This window comes from Cyanistes caeruleus, chromosome 4 (assembly GCF_971803275.1).
Source record: "Cyanistes caeruleus chromosome 4, bCyaCae1.hap1.1, whole genome shotgun sequence".
Lineage (NCBI taxonomy): Eukaryota > Metazoa > Chordata > Aves > Passeriformes > Paridae > Cyanistes > Cyanistes caeruleus.
The window spans coordinates 35087581-35099648 of record NC_141704.1 but is presented as its reverse complement, the minus strand read 5'-3'; the positions used below and the strand labels follow the sequence as shown (position 1 = coordinate 35099648).

The 12068-nt window shown below is 54.0% G+C and overlaps 5 protein-coding genes across 5 annotated transcripts; 2 read left to right on the top strand and 3 right to left on the bottom strand.

Moving 5' to 3' along the window:
• Nucleotides 1-5401: 5401 nt before the first annotated feature.
• LOC111944296 (histone H3) lies at nucleotides 5402-6146 on the top strand. Its single transcript, XM_023947066.2, has one exon. It carries the CDS (start codon nucleotides 5432-5434, stop codon nucleotides 5840-5842), a length of 411 nt encoding a protein of 136 aa, XP_023802834.1. The 5' UTR covers nucleotides 5402-5431; the 3' UTR covers nucleotides 5843-6146.
• Nucleotides 6147-6578: 432 nt separating this feature from the next.
• Nucleotides 6579-6989, bottom strand: LOC147653562 (histone H3). Its single transcript, XM_086885879.1, has one exon. The coding sequence runs from the start codon at nucleotides 6987-6989 to the stop codon at nucleotides 6579-6581; it is 411 nt and encodes a 136-aa protein (XP_086742005.1).
• Nucleotides 6990-8025: 1036 nt separating this feature from the next.
• On the bottom strand, nucleotides 8026-8927 carry LOC111930712 (histone H2B 5). Its single transcript, XM_023928867.2, has one exon. It carries the CDS (start codon nucleotides 8925-8927, stop codon nucleotides 8373-8375), a length of 555 nt encoding a protein of 184 aa, XP_023784635.2. The 3' UTR covers nucleotides 8026-8372.
• Nucleotides 8026-10600, bottom strand: LOC111930633 (histone H1.01-like). Its single transcript, XM_023928745.2, has one exon. The coding sequence runs from the start codon at nucleotides 10598-10600 to the stop codon at nucleotides 9974-9976; it is 627 nt and encodes a 208-aa protein (XP_023784513.2). The 3' UTR covers nucleotides 8026-9973.
• On the top strand, nucleotides 9086-12068 carry LOC111930895 (histone H2A-IV). The gene has a single exon (XM_023929206.2). It carries the CDS (start codon nucleotides 9086-9088, stop codon nucleotides 9473-9475), a length of 390 nt encoding a protein of 129 aa, XP_023784974.2. The 3' UTR covers nucleotides 9476-12068.

Here is a 12068-nt window from a genome sequence, read left to right as displayed (position 1 = left end):
CAATATTTTCTCAAGCCCTTCCTGATGTTTGTGCTAGGTGATACTTCATCCATGTTGTGCAGATAAATTCATTCTGACTTTTGGGTGCTTCTGGTACAAAAAAACCCTTCATAATTAAAGTCACAGAGTTACTCACGGGAACTCAAACATGCCCCTGATGTAATTGCAGACTTCGTGTGATTTGAAAGACATCTTTTGTCCATGCATGATGGATTTCATTTAAAAACTGATTTATCATGATATACTAAACCATAAAACATTGTTACATTAGTAAGAAAACTTCACGTCTCAATAGGGAAGAACTTATAATTACATACTGTTCACTTTACATCAAAGGACTCCTCCCCAAGACAAAAGTTTTTGTATTTGTAGAGATTTAAAGGCCCCAGACAGAACAGCAATCTCTCAAAATAAAAAGTCCATGGGCAGAGTTAAGGTAGGCATTAGGAAGAAAATTTAAATATTACACAGATACAGCTTGCTTTTTTTTCAACAGTTTGATTTTGGTTCAAAGCAAGAGAGAAATATTTCCTAGATCATTCCAGACCACAAAGTTGTTGATAACTTCTGAGCTCAGTTAAAGGATAATTTCAAGAATCAGTTCAGACCAATCAATCAATCCATTGAATTGCTATAAATGTTTTTAATATTTAATGCACATGGTGGGTGGGGTAGGGACTATGACAGTGACTGGCCACAGCCACAACATCCTGGGTCACTGAGCAAATCTGCTGGGATGATGTTGATATGGGGTTGAGCTGGGAAAGTGGAGCCAGAGATGCACAGGCACAACATGAAAGGTAAAACCTGAGACTGGTTTCAACCTGGGGTTCAGTACAACCCCAAAGTCAGTGTTAAAACCAACAGGGGTAGTTCAGAGTGCCAAGTCTGAGAAAACTTGGAAAACAAATTACCTTCAAGACTGGCAAAGGAAAAGGGAGAAGGAATGTCCAACCAACAAGAAGGATATTTCCCTTATGGGAACAGGGTCCACTTGGATGCAGAAGTACAAGCAGAACTGCAATTAAATCTGCCCGTACACTGTTACTGTGATGAAATAAGCATTTTTGCTCTGCACTTCTGGCCCAGGGTCAGATTTTCCAGCGTGTGGAACCATCAATGGGGACCAGCTTCCCTACCAAATGTCATTCTGTGTTCAGGGAATCAGTTGTTCCATAAATCTGAAAGGACAGAAAAAAGTTAGGAGGGGAACAGACAGGTCAAATGTCTCTGTGGGCTGCTCCTGCAGGCAAGACAATATTTTACTAGAACAAAAGTGTGTTAAAATCCCTGTCTGAAAAGTGCAAATGTTTTTCATTGTCTTTGCCGTCCCCATTCCCTTGATATCATGTTGGTACATCCACCGTGAGCAATGCATTCAGCTTACTCATTTATAGCTCTTCACAGGATATTTTTCTATATTTTTTTAGAAAGAGGTCAGACTAACTGTGGGGGCTCTTATGGTTCTGTCTCTTCCAGATGCAATTTGATAAGTAACTCACAAAGAAAAAGTGATTTATACTGCCTGGGTCAGTTTGGGATTGGTTTTCTATTGTGTGGTTTTTTATTGTTGTGGTGGCAAGGTTTTGTTTGTTTCTTGGGATTTTTTGGGGTTTTTTTTGTAGCGGATTTTGTTGTTCATGGGTATTTGTGTGCTGAGGTTCTTTTAGTTTTGGTAGATTTTGGTTGGTTTTTTTTGCTTTTTGTTTATAATCGTGCCTTCTGGTGGTGATCGCAGCTGTTACTGTCTTTTCACATTGCACTTAGCTTTTTTTCCCCATGCAAAAATATCTTTCCCATCAGTGCCTATTAAGGAGAAGATTTTAACAGGCAATCAGTGGCAGAGATATGACCCATCTGCAAAAATCCATCAAGAAGAATGTTTTAATTTAGATAATTTTCATCTAAAAAAAGAAAAAGCAAAAAAAAGCAAAAATAAAAGCACTTCATACTGTCACCGAGAAGAAGAATTTTCTCCCCATCCCATGCCAAGGTATTTTCACCTTAAGAGTCTGCATGAAACTGCTCTTGGAAAGCTAAAGATAACACAGACAATCAATTAGTGATGATTGTTGGAGTCAGAGGCACAGAGTATGTCCTTATCTCTGACACCAAGAGGAAAAGCATGGTCAGGTTTGTTGTCAGCCCCACGGCTGTCCCACCTGGACAGGACAGGCTAACCAGGGTGCAGTGGCTGGGGAAAGGAGCTGCTCCAGGACACGAGTGCACCTGTGGGACTGTGTACAGCTCCTCTGTTTCCACACACACCTCAGAAGCCCGTTAAGTGTTAATTCGGGCGCCATAAGTATGACAGTTCTAGGGCTTCTTGCAGAGATTTAAGAAACAGAAAGTAAGTAACCCTCTCAAAACCAGTACTTCTAGAAAGGAATATCCACACAAGACAAGGTGTGTGGAATCAACATCTCAGTCGCTAAGCCAGGCAGAAGCAGAGAGAAGCCGGGAGGCGGCACGGGCAGAGCACTGAGGCCAGGGCGGAACAAGCCGTGGCTTTGGGCAGAGCACGGTCACCAAGCTCCTGATCGCGCTGGGCACTTTCGTGACCAGCTCATCTTCCCAAGGCTGGCCTGGGGAAGGTCTGACCACCCAGTGAACCTCGGGCAAGGAGGGCAGGGAGGGCAGCGCCGCGCTTGGCAAACGGGAGCACGGAAATGCAGATTTTCACCTCTCACTGTGCTGTCGCAGCTTGTGCAAGGTCAGCTGAAGAAACACAGAATGAAACTGGCAAATTATGATCTAGTGACTTGCACAGCACATTCACTCCCACATCAAGAAGCAGCAGAAGGCAGACCTGATGCCTCTTTCCAAGTGCTCGGGAGTCCCAACACGGGGTACTTATTACAGTGACCTCTCCACAGCTCATTGAAGTGTTTCGGTACTCTGCTTTGTTCAGCACACACATCCTTCACTTCCTAAAAGCTCCATAACATGCTTACCATTAAAGGATATGCAAACATGCACACAGTGTGTGTCTAACATACACATAGCTCTATTATCCAGAAAAAGACAGCACACCCTGAAAAACAAATTAGATTTACGCTCCCTGGCACCAGCATCATCGGGCACCCCCCAGACATACACGTCTCTCCTCAATGCTGGTGCACCCATTGCTCTGCATACGGGGCTGCCATCGCTCTGCGCCTCCCAAAACACCGCTCTCCTCCCAATGACATGGGCATCGTCCCGCTGCTCCCGCACACACATCGCTGCCCGCCAATTTACACCCATATCACTTGGTTCCCAAAGGAAAGCACATCGCTCCACACTGCTTTACAAACCGATTGTTCTGCGCCCAACGATGCACGCAGCTCATCACATCCCTGTCTCTGAGCCTCCTTGCGCCGTCCTCCCCACACATCTCCCAGCCGCTGCCAAAGCACATCGCTCAGTGCCCTCAATCCATGTTAGCCTCACGTCCTGACCCACAGAGCCCTCCACACGCTGACACATACATCGCTCTGCTCCCTGCAACATACAGTACCTCCTGAGGCCAGCAAACACACAGATGGCTCTGCACCAGCTGACAAACATTGTTCAGCACCTGATAGCGCATCCTTTTAGTTCTCCCCGACGGAGGGATCATTCTGATCCCCGACAAATGGGCAAAGCATTCTGCTGCTTCCCTCTACACGCATCACTGTGCACTGGCTGACACACACCTCAGTCAGAGCCCCATGTGGTACAGATGTCTCTCTCCCATTGACACATGCATCGCTTTGCGTATCAAACAGCAAACAGATTGCTTTGCCCTTCCCTGACACACACACATCTCGGCGCCCGCGGAGGACACACACATCACCTCACCCCCTCCTTCTCTGTTCCATGTGCAAAATGTTATGTTTTGACACCCAGGAAACACAAATAGCCATGTACACGGATGTGGAGTGACAGCGACTACATATCTTTACAGCTCACAAGAACTCTCATTACTCGGCAGCCTCATCTCCTATACTGCCCCACACCCGAATGGAGCATGTAGCTGGCAAGGGAAAAAAATATCTGTCTCTGAGGATAACAAGGCTCTCACCAAATATACCACATCCAAATAAGATGCTTCTGCGCCCTGTGCAAGACCTCCTGGATCATCTTTTCAACAAGAGAGCTGATGCTATGCCGATCTGTACTTTGCTGTCCCGTTTGGATTTTTGATTTTTTTTTTTTTTTTGAAAAGAGAGATTATGGTATAAAAGCATCGTAAATTGTAAGGCAAGCAGGACATGCACTGTTTGTAGTAAAAAGATGTGCTCTACATCTGCTTCAACAAAGAAGGGAATGCTTGTAATTCTCTTAAAAAACCCCGGGAGCTCCATTTTGGTGTATACCCCGTTTAGGGGCCAAGGGTTAGACGAGCAATTGCTGCTGTTGGTCTCAAAACGACCTAAACAAATCTGTTCTTAACTGCTAGTATGTGCTGTTTCCACGTTGAGCTACACAAATGGATGACGGTGTGAATCGGAGAGCACAGGCGGTTCCAACAACTTTGGGCTCTTATTTTTCAGTTATTCTGGAAAGGCTCTGAGATAGATACCCTCACTCCTTCCCTCCCATCAGTATGCTTTTTCGTCCCCGAACTGCACAGTCCAACACAGGCCGCTAGCACCGAGCACAGGGTCCCAAGCGCGCCTCTTTCCATGCTGTCATCCGCTCCCCACCGCCCATTTGCCCCCGCTCCGCACAGACTCCGCGGCCGAGCAGCGGGCGGCGCCGGGGGCGGGCGGGCAGGGCCGGGGCCGCTGCCGCGCTCGGTCCGACCGGAGTGAGGACTGCGCGGAGCCTCCCCGCGGGCGGGCCCGGCCGCCTCACGCGCCTCCCGCCACGCCGCTGATTGGTGCCGCTCGCGGCTCGCAGCCCGCGCTTCACAGGGACGCGCCCCCCGCCGCAGACGCGCCGCTGCCACCAGGGCCGGCAGCCGGGCAAGCTCGACCGGGCCGGGCAAGTCGGCTGCCGCCTGCGCCTTCGGCCTTTCTGCCGCGGCCCTCGACCGAACGCGGCTGCCGAGCGGGAAGGCACCGCGAATCCTCGGGGAAGGAGGCGGCCGGCGGCGGCGGCAGCTTTTGGCAGCGGTGCCGAGGCCGGGCCGGGACGCGGGCGGAGCGGCTTTGCAAAGCAAGAGGGGGAGCCCGAGGCTCGGGCAGCGGCAGCGCACCGGAGCGCTCGCTGCGGTGCCGCCGCCCCTCCTCCGCCTGGCAAGGGGCTGCGGGAAGGGGCCGGGGCGGGGCGAGCTCGGGGCGCGTTTCCCGCCCCGGAGGCGGGGCCTCTTGCCGGGCTGGAGCGAAGCGTCCAATGGCAGGCGGGCGGTGCCGCGCGGGCGGCCAATGGGCGCGGGCGGCGGGTTATAAATGCCGGGGGCGCGGGGCCGCTGCTGCAGTGTGAGTTGTGGTGGGCGCGATCGGCTTTGTGCTGGGGCTGGGCCATGGCGCGCACGAAGCAGACGGCGCGTAAGTCGACGGGCGGGAAGGCGCCCCGCAAGCAGCTGGCCACCAAGGCTGCCCGCAAGAGCGCGCCGGCCACGGGCGGCGTCAAGAAGCCGCACCGCTACCGGCCCGGCACGGTGGCGCTGCGCGAGATCCGGCGCTACCAGAAGTCCACGGAGCTGCTGATCCGCAAGCTGCCCTTCCAGCGCCTGGTGCGCGAGATCGCGCAGGACTTCAAGACCGACCTGCGCTTCCAGAGCTCGGCCGTCATGGCGCTGCAGGAGGCCAGCGAGGCTTACCTGGTGGGGCTCTTCGAGGACACCAACCTGTGCGCCATCCACGCCAAGCGCGTCACCATCATGCCCAAGGACATCCAGCTGGCCCGCCGCATCCGCGGAGAGCGCGCCTGAAGAGTCCCCTGCCGCAGCCCTTTCCGGCCAGGCACGGAGGCAAACGCACACGAACCCAAAGGCTCTTTTAAGAGCCACTACATGCACAATAAAAAGAGCTGTGGCACTGTCGTGAAAGGGAATGGTTTTGGATGGGGGAGGAGAGATTGTGGATGTAATGTGCATTGTGTTGTCATCTTCGTTAAAGCCATTACATGAACACTGAATTGAGCTGTAAAGCTCTTCAGACACGGTTATAAAATTTCTTTTCCAACGTCCCTTTATGTTTTCCTTATTTCTGGGCTCACCTTTAACTGGGGCTCTAGGAACAGTACTGGAGTAGGGGGAGGTAAGAGATCATAGGGGAAAAACCGTTAGGCTATTATTAGATCTCTGAAATTGCCTGATGACAGAGTTGCCAAGTATAAAGGCAATACGAATAAACACAATGTTGTCTGAGGTCCCAGGATTGTGATCTAAAACTTCCCGAGGTTCACTGCTGTTGTGTTGTACCCAGGACTTATTTACAGGAAGTTTTACCAACTGATAATCCAGTTTACATTACTGGAACACAACTGCTTGAAATAACCCACTGTAAACTTTAAACCTTCTTCCACATCCCCCAGGCTTCAAGAAACGGCATTGAAAGCAGCGCCACAGCTCTTTTTATTGTGCATGTAGTGGCTCTTAAAAGAGCCTTTGGGTTCGTGTGCGTTTGATCCGTGCCTGGCCGGAAAGGGCTGTGGCAGGGAACTCTTTATGCGCGCTCCCCGCGGATGCGGCGGGCCAGCTGGATGTCCTTGGGCATGATGGTGACGCGCTTGGCGTGGATGGCGCACAGGTTGGTGTCCTCGAAGAGCCCCACCAGGTAAGCCTCGCTGGCCTCCTGCAGCGCCATGACGGCCGAGCTCTGGAAGCGCAGGTCGGTCTTGAAGTCCTGCGCGATCTCGCGCACCAGGCGCTGGAAGGGCAGCTTGCGGATCAGCAGCTCCGTGGACTTCTGGTAGCGCCGGATCTCGCGCAGCGCCACCGTGCCGGGCCGGTAGCGGTGCGGCTTCTTGACGCCGCCCGTGGCCGGCGCGCTCTTGCGGGCAGCCTTGGTGGCCAGCTGCTTGCGGGGCGCCTTCCCGCCCGTCGACTTACGCGCTGTCTGCTTCGTGCGCGCCATGGCCCAGCCCCAGTACAAAGCCGATCGCGCCCAGCACAACTCACACTGCAGCAGCGGCCCCGCGCCCCCGGCATTTATAACCCGCCGCCCGCGCCCATTGGCCGCCCGCGCGGCACCGCCCGCCTGCCATTGGACGCTTCGCTCCAGCCCGGCAAGAGGCCCCGCCTCCGGGGCGGGAAACGCGCCCCGAGCTCGCCCCGCCCCGGCCCCTGCCCGCAGCCCCTTGCCAGGCGGAGGAGGGGCGGCGGCACCGCAGCGAGCGCTCCGGTGCGCTGCCGCTGCCCGAGCCTCGGGCTCCCCCTCTTGCTTTGCAAAGCCGCTCCGCCGCGTCCCGGCCCGGCCTCGGCACCGCTGCCAAAAGCTGCCGCCGCCGCCGGCCGCCTCCTTCCCCGAGGACTCGCGGTGCCTTCCCGCTCGGCAGCCGCGTTCGGTCGAGGGCCGCGGCAGAAAGGCCGAAGGCGCAGGCGGCAGCCGACTTGCCCGGCCCGGCCGAGCTTGCCCGGCTGCCGGCCCTGGTGGCAGCGGCGCGTCTGCGGCGGGGGGCGCGTCCCTGTGAAGCGCGGGCTGCGAGCCGCGAGCGGCACCAATCAGCGGCGTGGCGGGAGGCGCGTGAGGCGGCCGGGCCCGCCCGCGGGGAGGCTCCGCGCAGTCCTCACTCCGGTCGGACCGAGCGCGGCAGCGGCCCCGGCCCTGCCCGCCCGCCCCCAGCGCCGCCCGCTGCTCGGCGGCGGAGTCTGTGCGGAGCGGGGGCAGAGAGGTCGATGAAAGCCGGGAAAATGCGAGCCTGGGTACCCTGTGCTTGGCCCTGGATGTGAAAGGACTGCTGAGGCCGTAGGCGAGGAAGAGTTCCTGTTTGCTACCCCTGGTCACCCGCCAGAGCGCACATTGCGGGCGTGGGTATCCACCTCGCAGCCTTTTGCTCTTAGTCAGAACAGGAAACAAACCCACTGGACACCTTGGCTGTCAATGCTCCCGGTTCACACCAAAGAAACCCAGGTAGCAGCGGTCAGGAACGTATGTTCTTCAGCTGCTTAAATTGAGCGACTACCGACATTTATTTGTTGTGTAACCCGCCGCCTCCGTACTGCACGTACACTAAAATGGACTCTGATAGTTAAATAAAGCGGTTATGAACGTCCTCGGGGGTCCGTTGAAGCAGATGCAGGACACAACCGTCTACCGCACTGTAAAACCGGTTTTCACTGAGATCTACGGTACCATTACACCGCAGCTACAGATTTCCCGCCCCCCCACAAGCCGCCTTCCGAAAACAAACAGGACAGGTAAACACTCGCTTTAGCATCAGCTCTTTTGCTGAAAAGGTGGGTGGCTCTTAAAAGAGCCTTTGGGTTGAAAATGTCAGACGAGGGACGCAGAAAGCGCCTACTTGGAGCTGGTGTACTTGGTGACAGCCTTGGTGCCCTCGGACACGGCGTGCTTGGCCAGCTCGCCGGGCAGCAGCAGCCGCACGGCCGTCTGGATCTCCCGCGACGTGATGGTGGAGCGCTTGTTGTAGTGCGCCAGGCGCGACGCCTCGCCGGCGATGCGCTCGAAGATGTCGTTGACGAAGGAGTTCATGATGCCCATGGCCTTGGACGAGATGCCCGTGTCGGGGTGCACCTGCTTCAGCACCTTGTACACGTAGATGGAGTAGCTCTCTTTGCGGCTCTTGCGTCGTTTCTTGTCACCTTTTTTCTGCGTCTTGGTCACCGCCTTCTTGGAGCCCTTCTTGGGCGCGGGGGCGGACTTGGCCGGCTCGGGCATGGCAGCGAACGCTCTCACTCTAACCGCAGGAACGGCTTCTCGGAGAGAGAACTGATAACTCCTCTGAGCGCCCGCATTTATAGGGCGGTTATGCAAATTAGGGTTCCCGCATACTAAACTATTATTGGCTGAGTTAAGTTTTTGCAGCGTTGGCGCCACGGCGTGCACTGCCATTGGTCAAATCTAGATCCGCTTAGCTATTGGCTGCTTCAGTCTCGTTCCTGTCTCAGCCAATCGAAAGTCGCGTCTTCCGCTGAAAAGGCATATAAGGCCGAGCTCGGAAGTTGGGCGCATTGAGTGAGGCTCCTGACGAGAATTGTGTTGGTGCAGCGATGTCCGGGCGCGGGAAGCAGGGCGGGAAGGCGCGCGCCAAGGCCAAGTCGCGCTCGTCGCGGGCCGGGCTGCAGTTCCCCGTGGGCCGCGTGCACCGGCTGCTGCGCAAGGGCAACTACGCGGAGCGCGTGGGCGCCGGCGCCCCGGTGTACCTGGCGGCCGTGCTGGAGTACCTGACGGCCGAGATCCTGGAGCTGGCGGGCAACGCGGCCCGCGACAACAAGAAGACGCGCATCATCCCCCGCCACCTGCAGCTCGCCATCCGCAACGACGAGGAGCTCAACAAGCTGCTGGGCAAGGTGACCATCGCGCAGGGCGGCGTGCTGCCCAACATCCAGGCCGTGCTGCTGCCCAAGAAGACCGACAGCCACAAGGCGAAAGCCAAGTGAGCACCGAACAACCAAGGCTGCAGACTTTCAGCAAGAGAAACCCAAAGGCTCTTTTAAGAGCCACCTACAATTTCAGAAAAAGAGCTTGGATTTCATTAAGGTGACAAAAACCCACGAGAGTTCTTTCTAGCCTAACATTTTAACAAGCAATTTGAGACGGAACTCCGTGCACACAAAGTCTCACACCGCCTTCCTTCGCTCTGGGGCGGGGCTGAAGCGGTCCCAGGAAGCAGCTCAGCCCTTCCGCAATCAGTCCCTGCGCCCTGGGGGCATTTTGATAAGCCACCAAGGAGCTGCTCCCCACCCCTACCAATTCAAGCGCCCCTCGAGCTGTTCCCAGACTCACGAGCAGACAGCTGTTTCCCCCATACACCTCCCTGCTTAAACCGCCCTCAAACAGCGGCAGCCACAGCATTTCAGCTCCTTTAAGAAAGAGTGGGTGGCTCTTAACAGAGCCGTTGGGTTTAACTGCGGAGCAAGGCTTCCTCAGGGAGGAGCTTACTTCTTCTTGGGCGCTGCCTTCTTCGCCTTGGCAGCTTTCGGCTTGCCTGACTTGGGCTTCACCACCTTTGCTTTAGCCGGGCTCTTTGCTGCTACCACCGCTTTCTTGGGCTTGACAGCCTTTGTCACCTTCTTGGGACTCTTGGCTGCTTTCCTGGCTGCCGGCTTAACTTTCTTGGGGCTCTTCTTAGCTGTCACCGCCTTCTTGGCGGCGCTGGCAGGCTTCTTAGCCGCCGGCTTCTTAGGCTTGGTTGCTGTAGTTTTTTCCTTCATAGGAGCCTTTTCCTTCACTTCCCCGGGTTTTTTGCTGAGGCGGAAGGAGCCGGAGGCGCCGGTGCCCTTGGTCTGCACCAGGGTGCCCTTGCTGACGAGGCTCTTGATGCCCAGCTTGATGCGGCTGTTGTTCTTCTCCACATCGTAGCCGCCGGCGGCCAGCGCCTTCTTGAGCGCGGCGAGGGAGAGCCCCTTGCGCTCCTTGGAGGCGGACACGGCCTTGGTGATGAGCTCGGTGACGCTGGGCCCCGCGGGCTTGCGGCCTTTGGAGCCGCTCGCCGCCTTCTTCGGCTTCTTGGCGGCGGCCTTGGCGGCGGGGGCTTTGGCCGGGACGGGGGCGCTCTCGGCCATGGCAGCTCCGAGCAGCAGCGGCCCCGCCGCGCCCTCTCTTATAGCAGCGGCTATAGGATTTGCTCCGCCCGCTGCCCCGCCTCGCCCCCTGCCCCGCGCTCCGCCTTGTTTTCCTTCGGGTAAAATAGAATGGGGTTTTTTCTGCTTTATCTGTCACGAAATCGTCCTTTTCCTACATCTGTGAGGCCGCTCGAGCGGCTGTTTTTCGCCTGTTGGTGTCTTGTCGTGAAGAGTTGTTTTTGAGTAGCTAGGGGACAAGAACTCCCGAGTTCTGCCACCCAACGGACCTCGAAAGTTTTCTTCGTAAATTAGGAATTCTCCTTTAAAGTTAAGTGAGTCAGAAAACTTAGTGTTAATCTCCAGAGGGTCGATTTTACCTTAGATAAGAAAGCAAACAGACTCCCATTCTTTAAAATAAAACGGTTTCAAAGAGACTGAAGTAGCACAAAGCTGTGCTGTGGCTTCTCCTACTGGGGTTATATCTCTGGCTACTGTGAAAGACTCAGGCATATTTTTCTCCTGTACTTCCAAACATAAAGTTGCCAGATGTTCCACACTTCTATGCATGAAGTGTTAGACAGCATATACTTTATCCCTCTCAGAATGGACTGCCCTCTTTGAAACACTTTCCTATTGTTAATTCAGTGAAAGGCACCCCAATATCAGTGGAAAAATTTGGGACCTAAAGACCAAAGATCAAAAAGTTTGTATTAGACCACAGAGCTTCATGAAAGTCTCTAGTGCACAAACACATCACGCTATAAATAAATCACACGGTGCTAAATCTGTAAAATCCACTCACATCTCTCATGAACATGGGGAAAAAAATTGACAGAGCTTGAGTCTGAAAAGGATGTGAAAGAACCATTCTATTCATATTTTCATCTGTAGCTGGAAAGAAAAATACAATTTTTGCTCACTGTTCTTTTGCTGTGCTACAGATCATGTCACAGCAGTTTCTGTACATAAAAGCTTTGGCTGCAGCACAAAGTGAAGCAAAGTTCTTTGTGCACCAGAGATCATTACTCAAGTCACGCTCAAACTTATTTGATACGTGTAGTAGTACATATTTCCCTGCAATTCAGACATAAAAAAGAACAGATAGGAAGGACCCTTACTTAGAGGAATTCTCCTTCCCTCCCTCTTATGCATTTACCATCGCAATTACAGTTAGCTTTGAGGTGAAATCAAGAACAGCAGGATCTCAGTGGTATTCCAGGCTGTCAGTCTCTGCATGCACTGTCAGTATGGACAGAGATCTCTGGTAGAGTAACAAGAATCTGCCAGCAAATCCTACAGAACAATTTATTTTTTTGCAGGTGCTATCAATGTGAGCCAGCTCAGACTGCAAGAGATCAGATCTGAAAGCCCCTTAGAGCACTTCCCAGACAGCATGGAAAGTATAGATTACTATAACCAGTAACAAACATCAATTAACTTGCAAAAATAAATAGTAATACAAACCAAA